The 23,453-nt window shown below is 36.3% G+C and overlaps 2 protein-coding genes across 28 annotated transcripts in view; one reads left to right on the forward strand and one right to left on the reverse strand.

Annotated features, from left to right (window-relative positions):
* The window catches only part of FUBP1 (far upstream element binding protein 1), a 34,350-nt gene extending 29,525 nt beyond the window's left edge, over positions 1 to 4,825 (forward strand). For 14 of the 22 annotated variants that reach the window (XM_025288399.2, XM_044944811.1, XM_044944810.1 and 11 more), the window contains one exon: positions 1,357 to 4,825. In XM_025288399.2, coding sequence (XP_025144184.1) covers positions 1,357 to 1,395 — 39 coding nt within the window. In that variant the 3' untranslated portion in view covers positions 1,396 to 4,825. Of the gene's footprint in view, positions 1 to 89; positions 483 to 1,356 lie in introns of those variants that run through there. The other 8 variants (XR_003110135.2, XM_025288410.2, XR_006551850.1 and 5 more) reach the window with 8 other exon arrangements.
* A 23-nt stretch (positions 4,826 to 4,848) lies between these two features.
* The window catches only part of NEXN (nexilin F-actin binding protein), a 53,974-nt gene continuing 35,369 nt past the window's right edge, over positions 4,849 to 23,453 (reverse strand). For 3 of the 6 annotated variants that reach the window (XM_006068437.3, XM_006068436.3, XM_006068434.3), the window contains 5 exons: positions 18,062 to 18,259; positions 10,765 to 10,986; positions 6,509 to 6,694; positions 5,911 to 6,268; positions 4,849 to 5,806 (listed from right to left, as the gene is read on the reverse strand). In XM_006068437.3, coding sequence (XP_006068499.2) covers positions 5,793 to 5,806; positions 5,911 to 6,268; positions 6,509 to 6,694; positions 10,765 to 10,986; positions 18,062 to 18,259 — 978 coding nt within the window. In that variant the 3' untranslated portion in view covers positions 4,849 to 5,792. Of the gene's footprint in view, positions 6,269 to 6,508; positions 6,695 to 10,764; positions 10,987 to 18,061; positions 18,260 to 23,453 lie in introns of all 6 variants that reach the window. The other 3 variants (XM_044944823.1, XM_044944822.1, XM_006068439.3) reach the window with 2 other exon arrangements.

Below are 23,453 nucleotides of genomic sequence, written 5' to 3' on the forward strand. Positions count from 1 at the left end.
CTTTCTTAGAGGATTCACTCCTGAGTTAGCTCCATTTAAAGGATTTTCTTTAACTTTTTGTGTATTTCTTATGTATCTCTTCTGCACAGGGCCAATAATAAGAAGTGGACAATACAGTATTTGCTTCATTGTGTGGGGGAAAAAAACCTTTGTTAAATATATGGATGCAGACGGCTTGATGAAGATCTTAATTTTGTTTTTGGTTTAAATAGTGTTTTTCCTTTCTTTCTTTCTTCCTTTCTTTTTTCTTTTTTTTGAAAATGTACAAAATATCTATCACTACTGATAGGAGGTTAATATTTCTGTGTAGAAATGAAAATTGGTTTGTTTTTAGTATTTAGTGTAGATGTACACATTCCAGCAAATGTATTTGCAACTATTATGTGGTTAATGCTTTGTGATATAAATGTACTTTTTTCAATGTATACTTTCACTTTTAAAATGCCTGTTTTGTGCTTTACAATAAATGATATGAAACCTCCTGTGTCGGTAAGTTGGATATGTGGGTATTTAAAGAATTCATAATTTCTTAGTAATGATAAATTAAGATACATATACACAAATATATAAGCTTTCCCCATGAAATATTAATTTGAGTTTTTAAACACTGGCATGTTTTCTTCCCCCTTGCAGTATAGTAGTAGATTGGAGGATCTTTTCCATTTATTGTATTTGGCTGTTTTCAGCACAAGTAATCCTGATATCTTCATTTTTTTCCTTCTGTTTGATTAAAAACTGCATGTGTGTACAATGATCTTTTGGCATACTTCCATTGCATTAACAGTGAAATTTCCTTTTATACATGACCACTGTTTCAGACCTGTACTGCTGCTATAACAGTTAACCTTTCTGTTTTTAATTTGATAATTACTTGATTTCCAAGACTGTTTCAGCATAACTAATTTTAAACAGTTTTCAAATAGTAAATATGAGTAGTCTATAATAAGAACAGTTTTTTTTTTCATGTAAAGGAGCTCTTGCAAGGTATGCAATATTAGTGTGTTTCTTGCTAAATGTAGGGTAGAAAAAGTGAATAGTATGCAAAAAGTATAGCTATAGTGCATCTGCCATTGAAACATTATTGCGGTATGAAAATGTTTGAGCTATTTTTTCTTTTTTTTTTTCCTTTTTGCAGTATAGATAAGCTTTGTTTTGTAAATGCACAAGTCCAATCATTGAATCAACTTAATTTTTTTATGTACTTGAAATCATTTTATTACTCTATAACACTCATGCTGAAGTTCTGATATTTTGTTGAAATCCATTGTTTTACTCTTTGCATATTTGTTGGCTCTTTGCATATTAATATATTAGACTACATGCAAATACAGTCTGTCTTGCCATTGTCTGTTGAAGTGCAGGTTTGATCCAGCCAGTATAGAACTAGCTCTGTAGGGGTGAGGAGGACTGTGCTGTGTATCATCCTTGATTGTGTTCCTTCAAGGAGCATTGCACTGTAAGTACATCAGAATGACAAATTGATGAACTGCAACAGTATCTTTTTGTCAATGTTCCACATAATGCAAATGCCATACTTTGTTTGAATATTATGTTGGAATACAGTGCTTATATCTTGGAAACCATAACTGCTTCTTAATTTAACATAGAATATTCATAGGTCTGTATTTTTTTTTAAGTGAGCTTAATGGGTAAGTATTTTTGATATGCTTTAGCTATAGCTAAAGAAAACTCATCATTAACAAAGTTGAATAGTATTACTCATTGGTGCTCCTAAAATATATTGCTTTTCAGTGTAAAATAATGCATATCTTATATATTAATATGAAAGACTTGAAATGTATCAGACAGGGTGGTTTTCAGTTTGCAAATATTAAGCAACGTAGTGGTTTTAATACCATTTCCTAAATATATATACTAGTTCTTTCATTGGTAGGGGAGCACCATTTGTTGTTCTGAATATACTGTAAAAGGAAGATGTACAGGACATAAATGTTGAGATTATTTATAGGGTAGAAAATAGCGGTACAGTTCATTGTAGCTGTTTTGAAATGTTTTTGACTATCTTATAGAACCGAGAGTGACTTCTTCCCTTGCCCTTATTTAGATATGGATATGTAGTTCTAGTTTGAAGTTTTAATAGTTAAGGAGTTATCTGTTTAAGAGTAGGGTATTGATGTGAACAGTTTCAGTATTTTGCATGATACTGTTTTATAGATGACCTTTTAGGAAAGTGGTGCATTTATTAATTAAACTGAAGAGATAGTTTTCAGTTGGATTCAGTACTCACAAATTGGAGGCTGTTGATTTTGATTCATTTAAGGTTTAAAATCTTTATTAATTGCAAACAGTGCAATTATTTATACTTCACAGTGCCTTCCCAGACCTTCCACCTTAGGTTCTGCTGCAAAAAGCAACAGGTAAGCACAACCTAAGGACATATATAAATAAATATTTCAGTACATTAATGTTGTCCCTGTGAGGTTTTTGTGGTTGTGTATTCAAAAGCAATCTGCTACTGCTTCCCCAAACTGTATTTTGTTATTTATGCTACCATTTCAGTGGAAAGTCTGTAAGTTGTTCAAACAACTGTTTACTTTTCTAGGTGATGTTTTTATTTTGATTTTTCTTTTTATTAAAACAAGAAAATTATGAGTAGATTGCTGCTGTAATTAAACTACATCCAAACTTTTTATAATCTTTTCCCTAATATAGAAAAATTGTTAGAATTTTAAAAGGAGAGTTACATAGTTCTCAAGATTTAGGAGATCATTTGGTCAGAAACTTCAACAGCCTTCACAGTCTGTTTATGATTGACAAGACATTTTCTTTGCTCTCCAAAGCTATGGAGTTTTTACTTTTTTTCTTGTTCTTGAACTATAGCAATTCAGTAAGGGCGTTATGGGTCAGTTTTATTATGACCTTTTTTCCTTAAGACAACTCAGTTTTCCTAACTCTTATTTATATACACCGAAAGAAATACTGGCAGTATGTTTGATAAAAGGCATGTGCATCAGTGAAATGTTAACTGTATAGCAAATAACCTTTCATAATCTGTATAGCAACCAATATTTTTCTGATTTATAATACCTTAATAACTTGACGCTGCATTTATTTTATTTTTTGCCAGTTTTAAATGTTTGTGTGTTCTTGTAGATAATTTTAACTGGTAAATATTTTGAGTTAAGATGAATGTATTAAAGCAGCATCATATCAGTTTTGTTTATTCGATTTCTAAAATGTGCTGATCCTTTTAAAACTCCTGCTTATCTTTGCAACAAAGAAAAATATTCAAAAATACTGCCTTCATTTTCACACACAGTGCTGAAGATGCTGCAAGCACCAAATCATAGCTCATAAAATCAGGTCCTGAGATAGTTACCCATAAAGAGGAATCCTTTGAGTGTATGCCATTGGTGAGCCGATGAGCATGGACCATAGAAGGGCTCAATGTAGAAGGTAAAATTGGCAAATCGTAACTGAGAAAAATGAAATGTTTTCCCATACGTAATATGATATAGGGTGTACTGTACCTGCTTTTGATCACTTTTCATTTTAAAGTGCTATTCACTTGATCTTAAATGTTCCATGAAATGTTAAATTTTGAAAGTTAGTTATTGCACCACATTTATGTGTGTGTATATGTGTTTTAATAGTCAATGTTAAAATTGATAATATAAAGGAGCTCTTTGAACCTTAAGAGCCTGTCAAGTTTTGCTTAGAAGTAGTTTGCATTTTTATAAAAGAAAATACATATGAATGCTAATAGATATTGGGGCATTGTTTCTATCTCATGAGAATTTTTTTATTCATTAGCATAAGCCTTCATTGATACTGCAGGCATTTTTTAAATGGCGCTAATCTTAACCTTGAAATAAATGGAAAGCAGAAAAGGTGAGCCAGTTGATTTGAATGCAGTGGTGTTAGGAGTGGTAGAGACAATGTTTGGCTTGAAATTGATTTATTTAGCACTTAAAGTTGACAATATGTTTTTGTTTTTAAGATTTCATAGTGTGGTGGTAATTAGAATTCTTATAGTTTGATGTTTCTCTTAGAAATGGGAAGTATACTTTTATTTTTAATAAATGAAAATGGTTTTAATACTAAAATTAGTGATTTAATACTAGTTGTTTATGAGCATTGTAAAATATATTCTTAGACAAATACCTGAGTAGTTAATTTACAGGAGTGGGTTTGTGTAGGAGTAAACAGTACCTTAAGAGGAAGATAGGAATATATTCAGAAGTGATAATGTTTGTTTGAATACTCTTGCCAGGAGAACCACTTCTACCTGCAAAGTTATGTTCTTTAGAAAAAGGTTGTAGAAATTACTAGTTAATAAAGATGTCTTTTTATTTTCTGAAAATTCTGCCTCACTTTAAAATGTATTGTAACAATACCTAAAGATAATTTTGATTCTGAAAATAACCTTATTTTTTGTTTAGTCACATGAGTTTTCTTGCCACAGTATAAACTTCTGAGGGATTTTTTTTTAACTGGTGCTTCTAAGAAAGCAAATAAGTCCCAGGATTTTATTTTCTTCAGTGATACCCCTTATAGGAACTCATAAATGTATTTGCACATATATATATTTTTTCTTATGCATGCTCAATGCATTTTCGTCCTGAGAAAAGTGTTCTCTACAGAAACTACCCGTGTAAAAAGAAGATTGGCTTAAAATGGCTACTGTGATGGGAACAGTGTCTTAGGGAGATGCAGCTTGGACTTGAGGTAAATTGAATACTTTACAAACTGTGGTTTAGTTTGTTTTAATACCATTGTATGTAAAGGGGTACATGATTGCTGTAATTTTGTATTGATTATGGTTTCCTCAATAAAAAAAATAAATGTACATTGGTGAATATTATAAAGGAGTGTTTGTCTCTTTTCTTAAATACAGAAGTGACTTTATTATGGGTTTACATTGTAAAATAAAATTGTTTTCCAGAAAACTAAAATATAAAACAACTTGATAATAGAACATGATAGCTAATTATTTACAAACTCACTTTAAAAACTCAAAATTGATGTTTGTGCCATTTTCCCCTACATCTAATTAATTCTTAGATCTGAAAATCTTTATGTTTTCTCCTGCATGAACTATTAATACAAAGTTTTCTCATTAAAATATAATTTGCTCAGGAAAGTCACAACATAAATTTGCTTTTTATAAGCTTGAATATATATTACACAGATTTGAAAAATACACGTTTGATATTCCCAACATTCCGTATTAGGCAGTGGTATCCATCAGATTTGCTCTGACAGTTGTTTCTTAAAAGTCTTAATTCTTGTTTGTGTTCTGTCTGCATAGAGGGAGAAGTGACAACCCTTCCCCCTCATCTCCCTGCTCCAGAAAGACTTTGAAACTACAACAACCAAAATGAGGGGAAAAGCCCACTTAAACTGACAGGTTCCAAATTCACTAACTCATCTATTTCAGGCTAATTTTAGGTGTGACTAGTTCATAAATGATAATCTTTTCATGCAAAATGTGTCCTGTTTATAATTTCTTTAAAACTTAATGCTGTAAACATGAAAAATACACAGCGTTTGTAATAGGTTCTGATAGAATAATTGAGTAAATTCCCCCCTTTGCCCCATTAAATTACACATTAACTTACACTGCATAATGGGGTGATGAATCTGGTGCTCTTTTGGAAAGGAAAAAGGTATTTTTTAGATGAGCTTGTTTTTTGAAGACTGTTAGGGAAAGGAATAAGAAGTCAACACAGTGGCACTTCCAGTTTCCTTTTTTGGCCCCGCCACAGAAAAGATGGATGTAGTAAGAAAGTCGGAGAGAGAGGGTGTGTTCCAGGGAGAGGGAAGGGGACCTAGTAGTCGTCAGCTAAAAAAGAGAAGAAGAAAAATGATTTTGATTTTTTTTTTTTTTTTAGAAAAAATTTTTAAATAGAATGAAAGTTCTAGATTCAAAGAGGGATTAATTCTTACTTTCAATGGTAAGAATACAGGTACTAGCTGCAGATCCTTTGCTGTTCACTGCTTTACACATATACTCTCCTTCATCTTCTGGGAAAGTTTCTGGTAAATAAAGGCAATAAGTTTCTCCTCTTTCAATATATTGATAGTCTTCTCCATCCTGCAATATTTCTCCTTCAAACCACCATGTAATTTCTGGTTTGGGTTCTCCTGTTACTTTAACAGTAAATCTTACTGGCTCACTGTCTACAACCGATGTGTTTCTTAGAGGCTTCTTAAACCACGGAGCTCCTGATCTGGTTTGCTCTTCATCTTCAATGGTAGACCCATTCATGGTGCTACCCTCTTCCTCCTCCTCCTCTTCTCGTTTCTGTATTAAATACATTCAGGTTGGCATTTATACTGTAGTCATGTTTTCAGGACAGCGATTTAGTAATAGAATTTGGAGGTAGATATATTTTCCCCCAAAGTAAAGAACATGTAAGTGTGCTTACTATAAAGTGTTTTACATTAACATTTCACTGATTTGAAAGCTATTAAAATCCCTCCTTAAATTTCATTGTTTTTCAGAAATCATCTTTGGGAAAGAAAGGATATGAAAGCCTGGTACCTTTTGTAGTGCTGCGTCAATTTCCTTTTGTTCAAACTGCATGCGTAGTAACTTTTGCTCTTCAATTCTTCTTTGTTCTTCTTCTTCTCTTGCTTTAGCCATACGTTCAAATCTAGCTTTCATATTCACTTTATGAGTAAATGGAGCCTCACTTTTTTTTGCAGGCTTAATATCAACATCTTCCTCCTTTACAAAAAGGGGCCAAGAATAAGAATTGTTTACTTTCTAAAAACCAACAAGAACTAAAATGTTAATAGTTTTGAAGATGCCTAGGTACAAGAAAATTAACATGTTTGGGTTATGCTATTTGCTACACTGCAGACTATCCCCCAGTTTAGGAAAGATGAAAGTTCACTTGTGAAATACTCTTTTTTAACAGTTGGAATTGTTCTCCCAGTGTAATTATCACACATTGTCTCTGGAGTTCTAGTGTATTTTATTTGCCCAACCAAATCTCAGTGCTTGTTAATAGTACTGAGTAAAGAAAAGGATGAGGAAATCATACACTATTAACAATTATTTCATAAGAGTCTCCACATAACTCTTTACCCTACTACATAGTACAGAAATGCAATTTTGTTATTTCCCACTTCATGATTTCTTCCTCACCCTTTTTTGTTAATAACTGAGATGAATTCTATCCAGTAAATAATTTATCGATAAGCAGTGGCAAAGAAGAATGTGTACAGGTAGAATAAAAGAAGACAACTGTTGAAAGAGGCAATGACTGAAACGGGGAAACAGGAAATACAGTTCTGAGTCAATTTATTTAGGGGTAAGAGTTGGAAGCCATGAAAATAAAGGGGTAATGTAAGAGTAGAATTTGAACTGTCAGGTAGCGCGTCTGTAAAACCAATTTGGTGATGAGAAGGTCACTTACTGGCCTTTGAGAGCAGTTTTAGTAGAATGGGGTCTTGTGAGTATAGTTAACCCATGGTTTCAAAAATACCTTGCTTGTAGTTGACTCTTGGTCTCTAAACTACTTAGACTCTTGTGAGTTTATCTAGAAATCTCACCATTTGTATTTCAAAGTACTATGAGGAAATTACTTCCAGATATCCTATGCAACCAAATAAAATTTTGAAATAAGCTATAAAATAATTGTATAAGAAAAATATTGGTTCATCAATGTTTTATAGTTTGAAGTGTTGCACCACAGCTCCAATGAATGTAGATGTTAAAAGTAAGTTGGACTGTTTTCCTGGTTCTCCTGAATCCAGTTTTTATTTGATACTGGAAAATGCTAGGATATCAGACATAATTAGAGACTTGATGGGTAACTGCTGTTGTTCATGCCATCATTTAGCCTTCAGTTGATAAACATACCAGACTACCATTATTGCTAATGAATTTTATTGATATGATTGCTTCTTGTTATATTTAAAAGATAGGGTAAAAAAATACATGTTAAAACAATGGTCTGCTTGTTAAGCAAACTAATAAACTGCAGTTTTATCTCAACAGACTTTTCCAAGACTTACATGGAAAGAAAAATGGACCTTTTTGTTCACACTGAATATTTAATGTTATTCTTTGCTTAACAAATCTTCAAGATCGTGTATTTCAGCAAGTATAACAACTACTATTCTGGCTAAATCCCTCCCTCTTAATAACTTGCCTTCTAGATTTTTGTATAAAAGTTCGTGTAAACTCAAAAATTTTATTTATGTAGTTACCTAAAACCTGCCTTTAGAAAATAAATTTTAAGTAGAAGTTAACTTGGAGAAAGTTTATGAATAGTCTTATGGTTATTAAGTACAGTTGCTTTTCCTTGAATCCCTGTAAAGCCAGGTTAGAAGTTTTAACAGGAAATGGATCTACTGAGAATTGTTATAAATGGAATGATCTTTGTTCTTTAGGTGCATTCTTTGTAGGGCATTGGTACTCCCAGCATGTGGATATTATAGGCAATACAATTAAGCAGTGAATTTGGGATAAAAGAGAATGTAAAGAATGGTTCTGGAGAATCTAACTAGAAAATCAAACACTATTAGGCAGTTAAGTGATTTATGTACCAAATGTTGGTACAGTTAAGGGCTACAGGAGCTGGGATGGAATTCTTAGATTAGGTAAGTTTACATGAATGAGTTAGGCCTTGAAAGATGTCTGGAATATAAAAAGAAGATATTTTCTAAAGAAGGAAACCTGAAACAATCAGAAGGGACAGGTCCTACCCTGGAAGTTGACTATACTCTGCCAAAACTATGCTAATACAATATTTCAGTGACCCTTAGTTTATTGAGATAAGAATGTCAGGTTCCTCACAGGAAACTCAACTCAGGACATCCTCATGGGTTAGAGAGTCAGCCAGGTCCTAATCTTATGTCCCTTTATACAAGAGAGCCAGTAACAGCATCAAAGCAAGAAACCACCAGCATCATTTCTTTTATTCTTACCTATAAATTTTATAGGGCTAGGTATGACTGCTCTGAGGTTTCACTACGTTTAACCAGAAAAGGGGAGCAAGTGCATCCTGATTTAAATTCTTTACCGTCTGTAATTTATCTCTAAGGAATCAACTGATCTTGTGGCCCATCTATCCACTGAATGTTCATGTTTTCCAGGATTTTATTCATCTGACAACTATTAACCCTTTCAAGATGGCTTTATCTACATGTGTACTTTCAAATAGTATCCAGAAAACTTAGTCTTTAGCTCCTGCCTCTTAACTGAGCTCAATACCTATGTTTCAGACTGACATTACTTGTCCAAATATAGCTCAAACTTCACAGGTCCAAAACAATTTGTTCATCCACCCCTCCTCTCCAGACTTCCTGAATTCTCTGTATCTAGTTTCCCTAGTAATCTTGAAGAAATGTTAGCCTTCTCAGCAACCACCTGCCTGTAACTCAGTTTTTCTCCCTTGCCCCCAACTTCATTATCTTGTCCCAGTTCATCCTTCACAACCCCAGGATTCTTTAAGCTAGCTTTTTATACTCTGTCCTAACACTTTGATTACTAACATTATTCCTAAATCATAGTGCCTGCAAGGTTAAAAAGGCCCTTCAGCTAACAACTAGTTTTACAACTTTTTATCCTATCACCTATAATTGTTTGAAACTGTTTTCCACTCCACCATGTGACTTTACTTCCCAGTCATTATTTTACATCCCTACCCCTGTTAGATGATTCTAAACACCATATGAGCCAGGACTTAACGCAGGTTTATTTGCCAATGTAGCCTTGGTGTAGGCTTTCAAATAATTTTTTAATGCATGAATCCAAAACCATCTTTAGCTTAAACATGATCATGCAGTGAAGATGCCTATTTGATAATATCATTCCATGTTTTAAAAATCCCTTCGGTGCACCTCAATAAAGTTGCTTAACATGGCATCTAAGGTGGGTCATCTTGCTGGTGCTTGTGTCTTCATTACCTTGTGCTGTGCTCACATTCTCCCTGTCTCAATGAATTGCTTATAGTTCTGGAGTTTGCCCATAGTTTCACCATTATTATTCAACAATCTCCTCTGAAAGCCCTCCCAAATTCTCACACTTGTATTATAGTTGAATATTTGGTGAGAATGAATTTTAGAAGAGTATGTGTTAGATACAACAAAATGGAAATTCTGACAATAAGCTTTCCAGATCTTATTTAAACCAATATTCATATCATGGAACTAACTAGTCCTTAAACTGGAAGGGACATTATGGTCATCTAGTGAGTACCTCCTAATTTTACATGTGAAAGTGAAGTCGCTCAGTCATGTCTGACTCTGCGACCCCATGGACTGTAGCCTATCCGGCTCCTCAGTCCATGGAATTCTCCAGGCAAGAGTACTGGAGTGGGTTGCCAGAGGTACCAAATTCATGTCACCTGAATTTTTATTTAGGCTCTGTACCTGAATGATTTAGTATGACTTTAGCAGATAACATAGGCTTTGTTGGCCTCATCTTTAAGTAGGTATGAATAATCCCTGGAGTTTAACTCAAATATACACTGGTTCCTACTGATTCAAAGTAAAAACTTGTGCCAATAAAGATTTACTTTGGAGCTATTTTTGCTAGAGTGAACCATTTGATGTTCACTATAGGCTCTCATTCTCTCTGTTCCAAAGTCATTTTGGAATAATACTAGAATGGCAAAATCTTTAAAAGTCTCAAGATCTTAATGTGATTTTGCTCTATTAGTTCCCAGATTATTATATACTCTGATGGTTAACTGTACATACCAACACTTATTTCAAAGACATTGTTACTTCTGTTAAATTCATCATTATTGTATTACAACTTTAAAACTATATATATATATATACCTCATGAAAGTTTTCTGCTTCTCTCTCTTTAATTTCAAGGTCAATCGCTCTTCTTCTTGCTCGTTCTTCTTCTATCTTTTTCTGAATTTCTTTTTCAGACAATTGTCCAATTTTTTCAAACTTACTTTTTAAATTTTTAGCTTGAATAGAACCACTCCTTTTCAATTTGATTAATTCTTCATATTCCCTGCTCAGTTCAAAGGTTTCATTTTCTTCCTCTTCCTTCAAAAAAATTAATATATTAAATACCATAAAATTAGTTTGTACTTAAGTTATCCAGAAAGCTCACTATTTCTTATTTGAAACCAAAACTACATGTTATAAATAACTTTTCCCCTAAACACTATGCCTAAATTTACTAATTAAAAGTAGTGCTACAAATTTAAGACTTCAGATAACATCTTACTTTATTTAAAATACTACTTAACTAGAAAAAATAATAAAATACTACTTAACTAGAGACTGGCTGAAAGCTTATTAATATTCCATTATAATCTGGTAAAACTAAAGTATGCATATGAGGATTAACTTTTATGAGGAATTGTAGAGGAATTTTTAGGGGGAGGTAAAGAAAATTTTTAAAAAATCACTGGGCTAAGAGAAGTTCTAATTCTGACTCTGATACTGTGTGGCCTTTTGCCTGGTCTCTCAGTCCACTGGACATGATCTTGTCATCTCTATATAGAGCCACAGTATCTCTAAAAATTAGTCCTGCCTTTGGTTTGATGATGGTCAAATATCACTCAGTACTCTGAATTAAGCATTTCTACAGACACAGTGTGATAAAATCCTTACATTTTGCTACATATCACTTGTATTCTCTATATTCTGCCAAGAAAGATAAGGAGTCAGTGAAAATCAGGCTCCAGTTGCTTATCCATTGTATCTTGAATACTTTTTATTCAAGTTTTCCCTTTGCTTTTCACAAAATATTGTATATTTCACAAATATAAAGTATTTGTATACTTCTTAAACTAAATCCTAATGGCGTAGTAGAATATTCCAGTTATTCCTGGTACACTTTTCCTGGGGAAGACCTAGAGTTCCAGGCAGAGAAATAAAAAGGTGGGACTGGAGTTTGGGTAGAGGCAAATGGTATGCAGGGAGAGTTAGAGTGGATGGTGTTGACATGAGGCTTAATTTTTTGATTCAACAAAAGAAAAGTTTATTCCTCATACTACCTCCACATTTTGGTCTAGCTGGGTGAAAATGAGCAGCTCCTAAAGTAGAAATTAACAGTTATGACATTGTATCATACCACAGTGGTTCCCAGGTAGCTGATCAAAATTAATGGTTGACTAATCAGTTACAATCTGAGTAATCTTGAAATTGGCTTTCTACTTGATTGAAAACTCCCAGACATAGAGTAGCATCAGAATGTCTGACAGTTAACTTGCTATATATTAATTAGATTACTTCTCAATAGTATACTAAAATATATTCTAGTTTACTTCATTTTTCTAGACACACAATTCATTTTCAGCTTCCTTTATAAAATAAATACTACTATTTTTTTAATTCCAAAGCTAGACCTTGCAGTATTTTCCTGTAGCATATTCATTATATTTTCTTATTAACTATATATACAGCATTTGTAATCTCTTGGTAGATTTGGGCAAAGAAGTAAATATCCCTACAGGTCAATTGCTCCAACCCGTGACAGAGTCAGCTTCTAAGAGACTGCAACCTCTGTGAAGGAACCCACTCGGTTCCTACGTCAGGAGCTGGCAAGAAGTCCCCCCAGAGTCAGTTGTTAAACATGCCATTACACTATCAGTCCTACTTGAGTTGGGGTGCTCGCCTCACCTGAAGCAATGGGGTTGTGCATGCATCCTAGACTGCTGTTTATGTTGCTGCCCAGCCAGAAGCCTAAGGTGACAGTAGAATGCTGGCCTCCTCCCTCACCCTCCCCTCTAACTGCTTGGCCATCCAGAAGGAGCAAAGAAGTGTCTAGGGGTAGGAAGGTTAAACAGGGTTTTGCGGCATCAGGAGGTAGGAGAAGAGGTGCCAAGAGCCCACCATGGATACAAGCAGAGAGACATCATGAGTGGTTGAGGCAAGGCGCCAAGACTCTAGTGCAGGCTCCACTGTCCAACTACTTTTACTTATAACACAGAGATTAAAAGATAAACATCTAAAATTTCAAAGACAACCTCAGAACACTAAATCCTAAGTGTGACCCTTCCTGAGTCTGGGGTCCTATGTGGGCACAAGGTGCATGCTCATGAAGCCTGTCCTGTAGAGTCTGTAATACAGGCATGCCTTGAGAATATTGTGAATTCAATTCTAGGCCACCATAATAAACATCTTCATAAAGTGAGTCACATGAAGTTTTTGGTTTCCTAGTGCATACACTATACTATAGTCTATTAAGTGTGCAATAGCATTATGTCTAAAAAAAGTACATAACTTTAAAACATTGCTAAAAAATGCTAATCTGAGCCTTCAGTGAGTCGTAATCTTTTTGCTGTTGGATATTCTTGCCTCAGCGTTGATGGCTGCTGACTGATCAGAGTGGTAATTGCTGAAGGCTGGAGTGGCTGTGGCAATTTCTTAAGACAACAATGAAGTGTGCTGCAACAATTGACTGTTTCTTTTGTGAATCATATCTCTAGCTTACAATGCTCTTTGATATCATTTTTCCCACAGTAGAATTTTTTTCAAAATTTGAGTCAATCTAAAAACTGCTAGTACTTTATCAACTAAGTTTATTCAATATTCTAAACCCTCTGTTGTCATTTTAACAATTTTCACAGCACCTTCACTAGGAGTAGCTTCCATCTCAAGAAGCCACTTTGCTCACCCATATGAAGCAACTCCTCATTCATTAACATTTTATCATGAGATTTCAGGAATTCATTCCTATCCTCAGAGACCACTTCTAATTCATGTTCCCTTGCTGTTTCCACATCTACAGTCACTTCCTTCACTGAAGCCCTCAGAGTCATCCGTGGAGTTGAAATCAACTTTTTCTAAACTCTTATGAATTTTATGTTTTGACTTCTTTCTTCCCATGAATCATGAATATTTGTAATGGCACCTGGAATGTTGAATCCTTTTCAGAAGATTTTCAATTGGTTTTGTCCATATTCACTGGAGAAATCACCATCAGCTCAGTTCAGCTCAGTCATGTCCGATTCTGCAACCCTATGGACTGCAGCACGCCAGGCTTCCCTATCAGGTTCCACCAACTCCCGGAACCTACTCAAACTCGTCCATCGTGTTGGTGATGCCATCCAACCATCTCATCCTCTGTTGTCCCCTTCTCCTCCCACCTTCAATCTTTCCCAGCATCAGGGTTTTTTCCAATGAGTCGGTTCTTCACATCAGGTGGCCAAAGTAGTGAAGTTTCAGCTTCAGCATCAGTCCTTCCAATGAATATTCAGGACTGATTTCCTTTAGGATTGACTTGATGGATCTCCTTGCAGTCCAAGGGACTCTCGAGTCTTCTCTGACACCACAGTTCAAAAGCATCAGTTCTTTGGCGCTCAGCTTTCTTTATACTCCAACTCTCACATCCATACACGACTACTGGAAACACCATAGCTTTGACTAGATGGACCTTTGTTGGCAAAGTAATGTCTCTGCTTTTTAATATGCTGTCTAGGTTGGTCATAGCTTTTCTTCCAAGGAGCAAATGCCTTTTAATTTTCATGGCTGCAGTCACCATTTGAAGTGATTTTTGGACCCCCCCAAAAAAGTCTGCCACTCTTTCCCCATTTATTTGCCGTGAAATGATGAGACCGGATACCATGATCTTTGTTTACTGAATGTTGAGTTCTAACTCAACTTTTTCACTCTCCTCTTTCACTTTCATCAAGAGGCTCTTTAGTTCTTCTTCCCTTTTGCCATAGGGTGGTGTCATCTGCATATCTGAGGTTATTGATATTTCTCCTGGCAATCTTGATTCCAGCTTGTGCTTCATCCAGCCCAGCATTTCACATGATGTACTGTGCATAAAAGTTAAATAAGCAGGGTGACAATATATATATAGCCTTGACGTACTCCTTTCCTGCTTTGGAACCAGTCTGTTGTTCCATGTCCAGTTCTAACTATTGCTTCTTGACCTGCATACAGATTGCTCAGGAGACAGGTCAGGTGGTCTGGTATTCCCATCTCTTGAAGAATTTTCCACAGTTTGTTGTGATCCACACAGTCAAAGGCTTTGGTATAGTCAATAAAGCAGAAGTAGATGTTTTTCTGGAACTATCTTGCTTTCTCAATGATCCCGCGAATGTTGGCAATTTGATCTCTGGTTCCTCTGCCTTTTCCATATCCAGCTTGAACATCTGGAAGTTCATGGTTCACATACTATTGAAGCCTGGCTTGGAGAATTTTCAGCATTACTTTACTAGCATGTGATATAAGTGCAATTGTGCGGTAGTTTGAACATTTTTTGGGCATTGTCTTTCTTTGGGATTGGAATGAAAACTGACCTTTTCCAGTCCTGTGGCGACTGCTGAGTTTTCCAGATTTGCTGGCATATTGAGTGCAGCACTTTGACAGCATCATCTTTTAGGCTTTGAAATAGCTCAACGGGAATTCCATCACGTCCACTAGCTTTGTTCATAGTGATGCTTCCTAAGGCCCTCTTGACTTCACATTCCAGGATGTCTGGCTCTAGGTGAGTGATCACCCCATTGTGATTATCTGGGTCATGAAGATCTTTTTTGTACAAAATGAAGCAGGTCAAAGGCTAACAGTTTTTCCAAGAGAACACACTGGTCATAGCAAACACATGCTTCCAAAAACACGAGAAGACTCTACACATGGACATCACCAGATGGTCAATACTGAAATCAGACTGATTATGTTCTTTGCAGCCAAAGATGGAGAAGCTGTATACAGTCAGCAAAAACAAGACTGGGATCTGACTGTGGCTCAGAACATGAACTCCCTATTGCCAAATTCAGACTTAAACTGAAGAAAGTAGGGGAAACCACTAGACCATTCAGGTATGACCTAAATCAAATCCCTTACGATTATACAGTGGAAGTAACAAATAGATTCAAGGGATTTGATCTGATAGAGTGCCTGAAGAACCATGGATGGAGGTTCGTGACACTGTACAGGAGACAGGGATCAAGACCATCCCCAAGAAAGAGAAATGCAGAAAGGCAAATTGGTTGTCTGACAAGGCCTTACTGAGAAAAGCAGAAGGCAAAGGAGAAAAGGTAAGATACACCTATTTGAATGCAGAGTTCCAAAGAATAGCAAGGAGAGGTAAGAAAGCCTTCCTCAGCGATCAATGCAAAGAAGTAGAGGAAAACAACAGAATAAGAGACTAGAGAACTCTTCAAGAAAATTAGAGATAGCAAGGGAACATTTCATGCAAAGATAAGCACAATAAAGGACAGAAATGGTATGGACATAACAGAAGCAGAAGATATTAAGAAGAGGTGGCAAGAATACACAGAAGAACTATACAAAAAAAAAAAAAGAAAAGATCATGGCAGCTGAAGCCTTAAAAATTTATTTCTTCAATAATAAGACTTGAAAGTAGAAATTACTGCTTGGCCTATGGGCGGCAGAATGGATGCTGTGCCAGTAGGCATGAAAACAACAATATCATCACACATCTTCATCAGAGCTCTTGGGTGACCAGGTGCACTGTCAATGAGCAATAATATTTTGAAAGGAATCTTTTTTTCTGAGCAGTAGGTCTTAACAACGGGCTTAATATTCAGTAAACAGTGTTGTCAACAGGTGTGCTATCATCTAGCCTTCATTGTTCCATTTATAGAGCATAGGAAGAATGGTAAATGAGTACTGGTTTCAACTTAAAGTCACCAGCTGTTTTAGCCCCTAACAAGAGAGTCAGCCTGTCCTTTGAAACTTCAAAGCCAGGCAATGACTTCTCCTCTCTAGCTAAGGAAGTCCTAGATGGCATCCTCTTCCAATACAAGCCTGTTTGCCTATATTGAAAATCTATTTTTTAGTGTAGCCACCTTCATTAATTATCTTTGATCTCCTGGATAACTTGCTGCAGCCTCTACAACAGCACTTGCTGATTCACCTTGCACTTGTTATGTTATAGAGATGGTTTCTTTCCTTAAACTTCAACCTCTACTAGCTTCAGACTTTTCTTCTGCGGTGTCTTCATCTGTCACTCTTCATAGAATTGAAGAGAGTTAGGGCTTTGCCCTGGATTAGGCTTTGGCTTAAGGGAATGTTGTAGTTCGTTTGGCCTTCTATCCAGACCACTAAAACTTTCTCCATGACAGTAGGGCTGTTCCACTTCGCTGTCATTTATGTGTTCACTGGAGTAGCACTTTTCAATTCCTGCAAGAATTTTTCCTTTGCATTCACATCTTGGTTAACCATTTGGCACAAGAGGTCTAGATTTCAGCCTATCTCAGCTTTCAACATGCATTCCTCACTAAGCTTAATAGCTTTTAAAGTGAGACAAATCATTTCTCAACCAAGCATAAAGTGAAAGTCATGAGACTCTCACTTGAACACTTAGAGGCCATTAATTGTCCTAATTTCAGTACTTTTGTGTAATAAAATTGGCCCAAGGAGAGGGGAAGCCAGTAAGTGGCACAGTCAGAACATAATATATATATCGATTAAGTTCATCTGATATGGGTGCAGTTTGTGGTGGCCCAAAACAATTACAATAGTAACAACAAAGGTCAGTGATCACACACCACTATAACATATATAATAATAATGAGAAAGTCTGAAATATTGCAAGAAGTACCAAAACGTTATACAGAGACACAAAGTGAGCAAATGTTGGAAAAATGCGTCCACTGACTTGCTCCATGCAGGGTTGCCCCAGACTTAATTTGTTAAAAAAACAGTATCTGTAAAGTGCAATCAAGTGAAGCACAATGAAATGAAGTATGCCTGTAAAATGATTCAAAGACTTGCCAAACTGATGCTCCTATTAGCATCCATGGTACTCTTGTAGGTTTTTCTTATTTTGATGATCAGTTTAATTCTGATTAAAGGAAAATAAGTATAAATGGTTATATTAAGCACTCTAGAACAACAGTTCTCAATCATGGTGTAATCACACACAACTGTGAGGTATATAGGAAGAAATATTTACTTAAGTATTGTAATATCTCAGTCACTTGGAATTATATATGTTTCAAACTAGCAAGCAGGAGTAGAGTTATAGCAGGCTGGAAAGGTACACTCAACTATGCTAAAACTTGTCCATGTGCCTCATAGGAGTGTCCTTAATGTGAATAATAATACTTAGAAAGTTATTGTAAGGTAATGTATGTGAAATACTTAGATTAATAAATATTTGTGGGATATAAATGGATATTTCTTAAAATCTTACCTCTCCCATTTCTTGTCTCAGTTGTTCAAATTCCTGTTTTTCCATCTCTAGTTTATGTTTCCGCTCCTCCTCTGTTCGTCGTCTTTCTTCTTCCATTTTTTGTTTTAATAATTCTTCAAAATTAATTTCCAGTTTTCCCGGTATAAGAGATTCTTGAGAGATTGTTTTATACATCTCTGGGGTGTCATCATCTACTACCTATTTAAAATAATTCTTTTATCACTTTTACCAGAATTATACATAGTAAAAAGGGAATATCTCTTGAATAGAAAGATTTCACATTGAACTAAAAACCAAAAATTCTCTTTAAAAATATAAAACAAGGAATAATTATTAGAAAACATAAGACTAAAGTATTTTGTAGTAACAGAGAAAATGGTGACCATCTAGTCTCCATTCCAATGAACACAAATAAATACTTTGACTTTTACTATGAGTAATTTGAATTAGGGGCTTCCTTTACTAGTGGCACAGTGGTAAAAGAATCCACCTGCCAATGCAGGAGATGCAAGAGATGACGGTTCAATCCCCTGGATGGGGAAGACCCCTGGAGGAGGAAAAGGCAACTCACTCCAGTATTCTTGCCTGGAGACTCCCACGGACAGAGGAGCCTGGCAGGCTACAGTCCACAGCATCACAAAGAGTTGGACACAACTGAGAAACCGAGCACACAATTTGAAGTAGACATTAAGATGCTCTAGCAACAACAAAAATTTTCATTAAAAAAATTTAAAAGATGTTCTAATATTGGGAAAACTTTTTAATTGGATTAAAATGAACCTCAGGACTTCCCTGGTGGTTCAGTGGCTGGGACTCCCCCCATGCTCCCAATGTGGGGGGCCTACCTAGGTTTGATTCGTGGTCAGGGAACTAGATCCCATATGCCATAACTAAAATCACACATACTACAACAAAGATCAAAGATCTCACATGCCCTAACTAGCTCTTGGCACAGTCAAATAAATAAAATTTTTTAAAAATTAAAAAGTAATTTACTTTTTAAAAAGTAAAATGAACCTCAATTCTGGTAATTAAAAGAGAGCATTTCAGTTAAATCATGGCTTTAACTGAATGAGTTATCATTATGATCCCTTCATAATTGGGCAATAATCACTTAATGCTGTGATTTTATTATATTGATTTATTTCCTGTCAGGCTAATTAAAAATAAATAATAGTTAATACTTAACAACTGCCAGGAATAATTCTAAGCACTTTACATGTATTGACTTATTTTTCTATACCCATATGAAGTAGGTGTTATTAATATCCCCATTTAACACATGAGGAAACTAAGGCAATAAAAAGTAACTTGTCAAAGTCAATACAAATACTATATGGAAAAGGTGAGATCCAAAACTTTAGAAGTCTAATAAAATTATAAATAACTATTTAGACTACCTTTTCATAATGTTATAAATTACATGTCTAACTGCCATTTAACTGTGATTTAGTTGCAACCGTGGACAAGTTACATAGCCTCTTTAGATCTGAATTTCCCTATCTGCGACAACTTTCATTGAATTGTCATGAGAATCACATAAAGTTTGGAAACACTCTGTACTGTGCCTGACACCAAGATAATCTCCCAAATAGCAGTTTTATTATTACCATATCATTGTATACCGGCAGTCTCTAAACTGCAAATAAAAACTCTGCTTTTAAGTCATTGACTTGCAATACACTTTGGATAACAAGAAATTACCTAATTATATTCCTTGAACTGCTACTGCTACTGCTAAGTCGCTTCAGTCGTGTCCGACTCTGTGCGACCCCATAGACGGCAGCCCACCAGGGTCCCCCGTCCCTGGGATTCTCCAGGCAAGAACACTGGAGTGGGTTGCCATTTCCTTCTCCAATGCATGAAAGTGAAAAGTGAAAGTGAAGTCGCTCAGTTGTGTCCAACCCCTAGCGACCCCATGGACTGCAGCCTACCAGGGTCCTCTGTCCATGGGATTCTCCAGGCAAGAGTACTGGAGTGGGGTGCCATTGCCTTCTCCCCGAAAGTACATACATAAACCTCTCATTTAAATTATGTCCCTGTGGTTGAACTAGACACTTGAATAAGAAAAAACAAATGGTAATTATTTATTTGTTACAAGTTTTATAAATGACAGGCTTTACCACAAAACCAGTGCAGCTCAGAAACAACGTTTATATAGTTTTACAATTCACATATTACCCCCCCCAATTTTTAAATAATATATGAGCTACTTGAGCTATAATATGGACTGATGCTGAAGCTGAAGCTCCAGTATTTTGGTCATCTAATCCGAACGGATGACTCATTGGAAAAGTCCCTGATGCTGGGCAAGATTGAGGGTAGAAGGAGAAGAGGGCATCAGAGGATGAGATGGCTGAATGGCATCACCGATGCAATGAACATGAACTTGGGCAAACTCCTGGAGATGGTGAGGGACAGGGAGACCTGGCGTGCTGCAGTCCATGGGGTCGTAGAGTCAGACACGACTTGGGCGACTGAACAACACAATGAAATGACAATACTTGGTCCTGGATAAGAAAACCACATAAAGGAAGGGAAAGTTTCTTGTTCCTAGTATAGAAGTGTCTCTAGGAAACTAGCTTTCCCTGCACCTAACCCTAACCCTGCACTTTTCTCACTAGTACATCATGATAAAAGACAGATTTGGCCTAAAAATCTGCCCCAGGACTAGATTTCTTAATCTCCACAGCTACTTCTCATCAGCGGTTCTGAACCAGCTTGTTCTCTAAAAATTAAGTGCTTTCACAATTTTGTAGGGTTTCTGTGTAGAAACCATTTGTGAATCAAGGATTACCTAATAATGTACGTAAAATAGTTTTAATATCACTTATTCCACAAGCATTTTAGGAAGTTTGTTACACTAGAATGCATCATGCCACGTACTCAATGTGGTCTCAGCCTCACTGAGTGAGGAAGACAGTCATAAGCAACAAGAATACAGCACTACGGCTACACTGGGGGAACACAAAATGCTTTAAGAGTACATGAAAGGATCCCTTTCTGGAACTTGCACTATCAGCAAAGGCTTCCAGAGGAAATGGAATATACTAATAGGAGAGAGCAGAGCACAGGGAAAGGAGAGGGATAATGTGTTTCATACAATATTTATGAAGTTCCAGAGATCAGAGCATAGCATTTGGAAGAAATGGAAAGAAATTTAGTATGTCTGGAACAAACATGGCAGATTAACCAAGAATCAAGAAATGAAACGAGAAAATACTAGGGCAAGATTGTAAAGAAATTTGTTTTAAAATTGTAGTGTTTGGATTTTTGCTTTAATGGAAGTAGAAAATTTTTAAGCAAAGTAGTAACAATCAAATTCACTTTTTTTTTTAAAGAACAGTTCAGTTCAGTTGCTCAGTCGTGTCTGACTCTTTTCGACCCCATGGACTGCATGCAGCACACCAGGCCTCCTGTCCATCACCAACTCCCAGAGTTTACACAAACTCATGTCCATCGTGTCGGTGATGCCATATAACCATCTCATCCTCTGTCATCCCCGTCTTCTCCCACCTTCAATGTTTCGCAGCAACAGGGTCTTTCCAAATGAGTCAGCTCTTTGCATCAGGTGGCCAAAATATTGGAGTTTCAGCTTCAACATCAGTCCTTCCAATGAACACTTAGGACTGATTTCCTTTAGGATGGACTGGGTGGCTCTCCTTGAAGTCCAAGGGACTCTCAAGAGTCTTCTCCAACACCACAGTTCAAAAGCATCAATTCTTCGGTGCTCAGCTTTCTTTACAGTCCAACTTTCTCATCCATACATGACTAATGGAAAAACCATAGCTGACAAAGTAACATCTGTGGTTTTTAATATGCTGTCTAGGTTGGTCATAAGTTTCCTGCCAAGGAGTAAGCATCTTTTAATTTCATGGTTGTGGTCACCATCTACAGTGATTTTGGAGCCCAGAAAAATAAAGTCTGCCACTGATTCCCCTGTTTCCCCATCTATCTGCCATGAAGTGATGGGACTTGATGCCATGATCTTAGTCTTTTGAATGTTGAGTTTTAAGCCAACTTTTTCACTCTCCTCTTTCACTTTCATCAAGAGGCTCTTTAGTTCTTCTTCCCTTTCTGCCATAAGGGTGTTGTCATCTGCATATCTGAAGTTATTGATATTTCTCCCGGCAATCTTGATTCCAGCTTCTGCCTCATCCATCCCAGCATTTCACATGATGTACTCTGCATATAAGTTAAATAAGCAGGGGGACAATATGCAGCCTTGATGTACTCCTTTCCTATTTGGAACCAGTCTGTTTTTCCATGTCCAGTTCTAACTGTTGCTTCCTGACCTACATACAGATTTCTCAAGAGGCAGGTCAGGTGGTCTGGTATGCCCATCTCTTGAAGAATTTTCCAGTTTATTGTGATCCACACAGTCAGAGGCTTTGGCATAATCAATAAGGCAGAAATAGATGTTTTTCTGGAACTCTCTTGCTTTTTTGATGATCCAATAGATGTTGGCAATTTGATCTCTGGTTCCTCTGCCTTTTCTAAATTCAGCTTGAACATCTGGAAGTTCACGGTTCATGTACTGTTGAAGCCTGGCTTGGATAATTTTGAGCATTACTTTACTAGTGTATGAGATGAGCGCAATTGTGCAACAGTTTGAGCATTCTTTGGCATTGCCTTTCTTTGGGATTGGAATGAAAACTGACCTTTTCCAGTCTTGTGGTCACTGCTGAGTTTTAGAAATTTGCTGGCATATTGAGTGCAGCACTTTGACAGCATCATCTTTTAGGCTTTGAAATAGCTCAACAGGAATTCCATCACGTCCACTAGCTTTGTTCATAGTGATGCTTCCTAAGGCCCACTTGACTTCACATTCCAGGATGTCTGGCTCTAGGTGAGTGATCACCCCATTGTGATTATCTGGGTCATGAAGATCTTTTTTGTACAGTTCTGTGTATTCTTGCCCCCTCTTCTTAATATCTTCTGCTTCTGTTAGGTCCCAGCATTTCTGTCCTTTATTGAGCCCATCTTTGCATGAAATGTTCCCTTGCCATCTCTAATTTTCTTGAAGAGATCTCTAGTCTTTCCCATTCTGTTGTTTTCCTCTGCTTCTTTGCACTGATCACTGAGGAAGGCTTTCTTCTCTCTCCTCACTATTCTTTGGAACTCTGCATTCAAATGGGTATATCTTACCTTTTCATCTTTGCTTTTTGCTTCTCTTCTTTTCACAGCTATTTGTAAGGCCTCCTCAGACAGCCATTTTGCTTTTTTGCATTTCTTTTTCTTGGGGATGGTCTTGATCCCTGTCTCCTGTACAATGTCATGAACCTCCATCCATTGTTTCATCAGGAGAACTCTCTTGGCTTTATGGGCTTCCCTGGTGGCTCAGACGGTAAAGACTCTGCCTGCAGTGTGGGAGACCTGGGTTCAATCCCTT

The sequence above is a fragment of the Bubalus bubalis genome, chromosome 6 (assembly GCF_019923935.1).
Source record: "Bubalus bubalis isolate 160015118507 breed Murrah chromosome 6, NDDB_SH_1, whole genome shotgun sequence".
Taxonomy (NCBI): domain Eukaryota; kingdom Metazoa; phylum Chordata; class Mammalia; order Artiodactyla; family Bovidae; genus Bubalus; species Bubalus bubalis.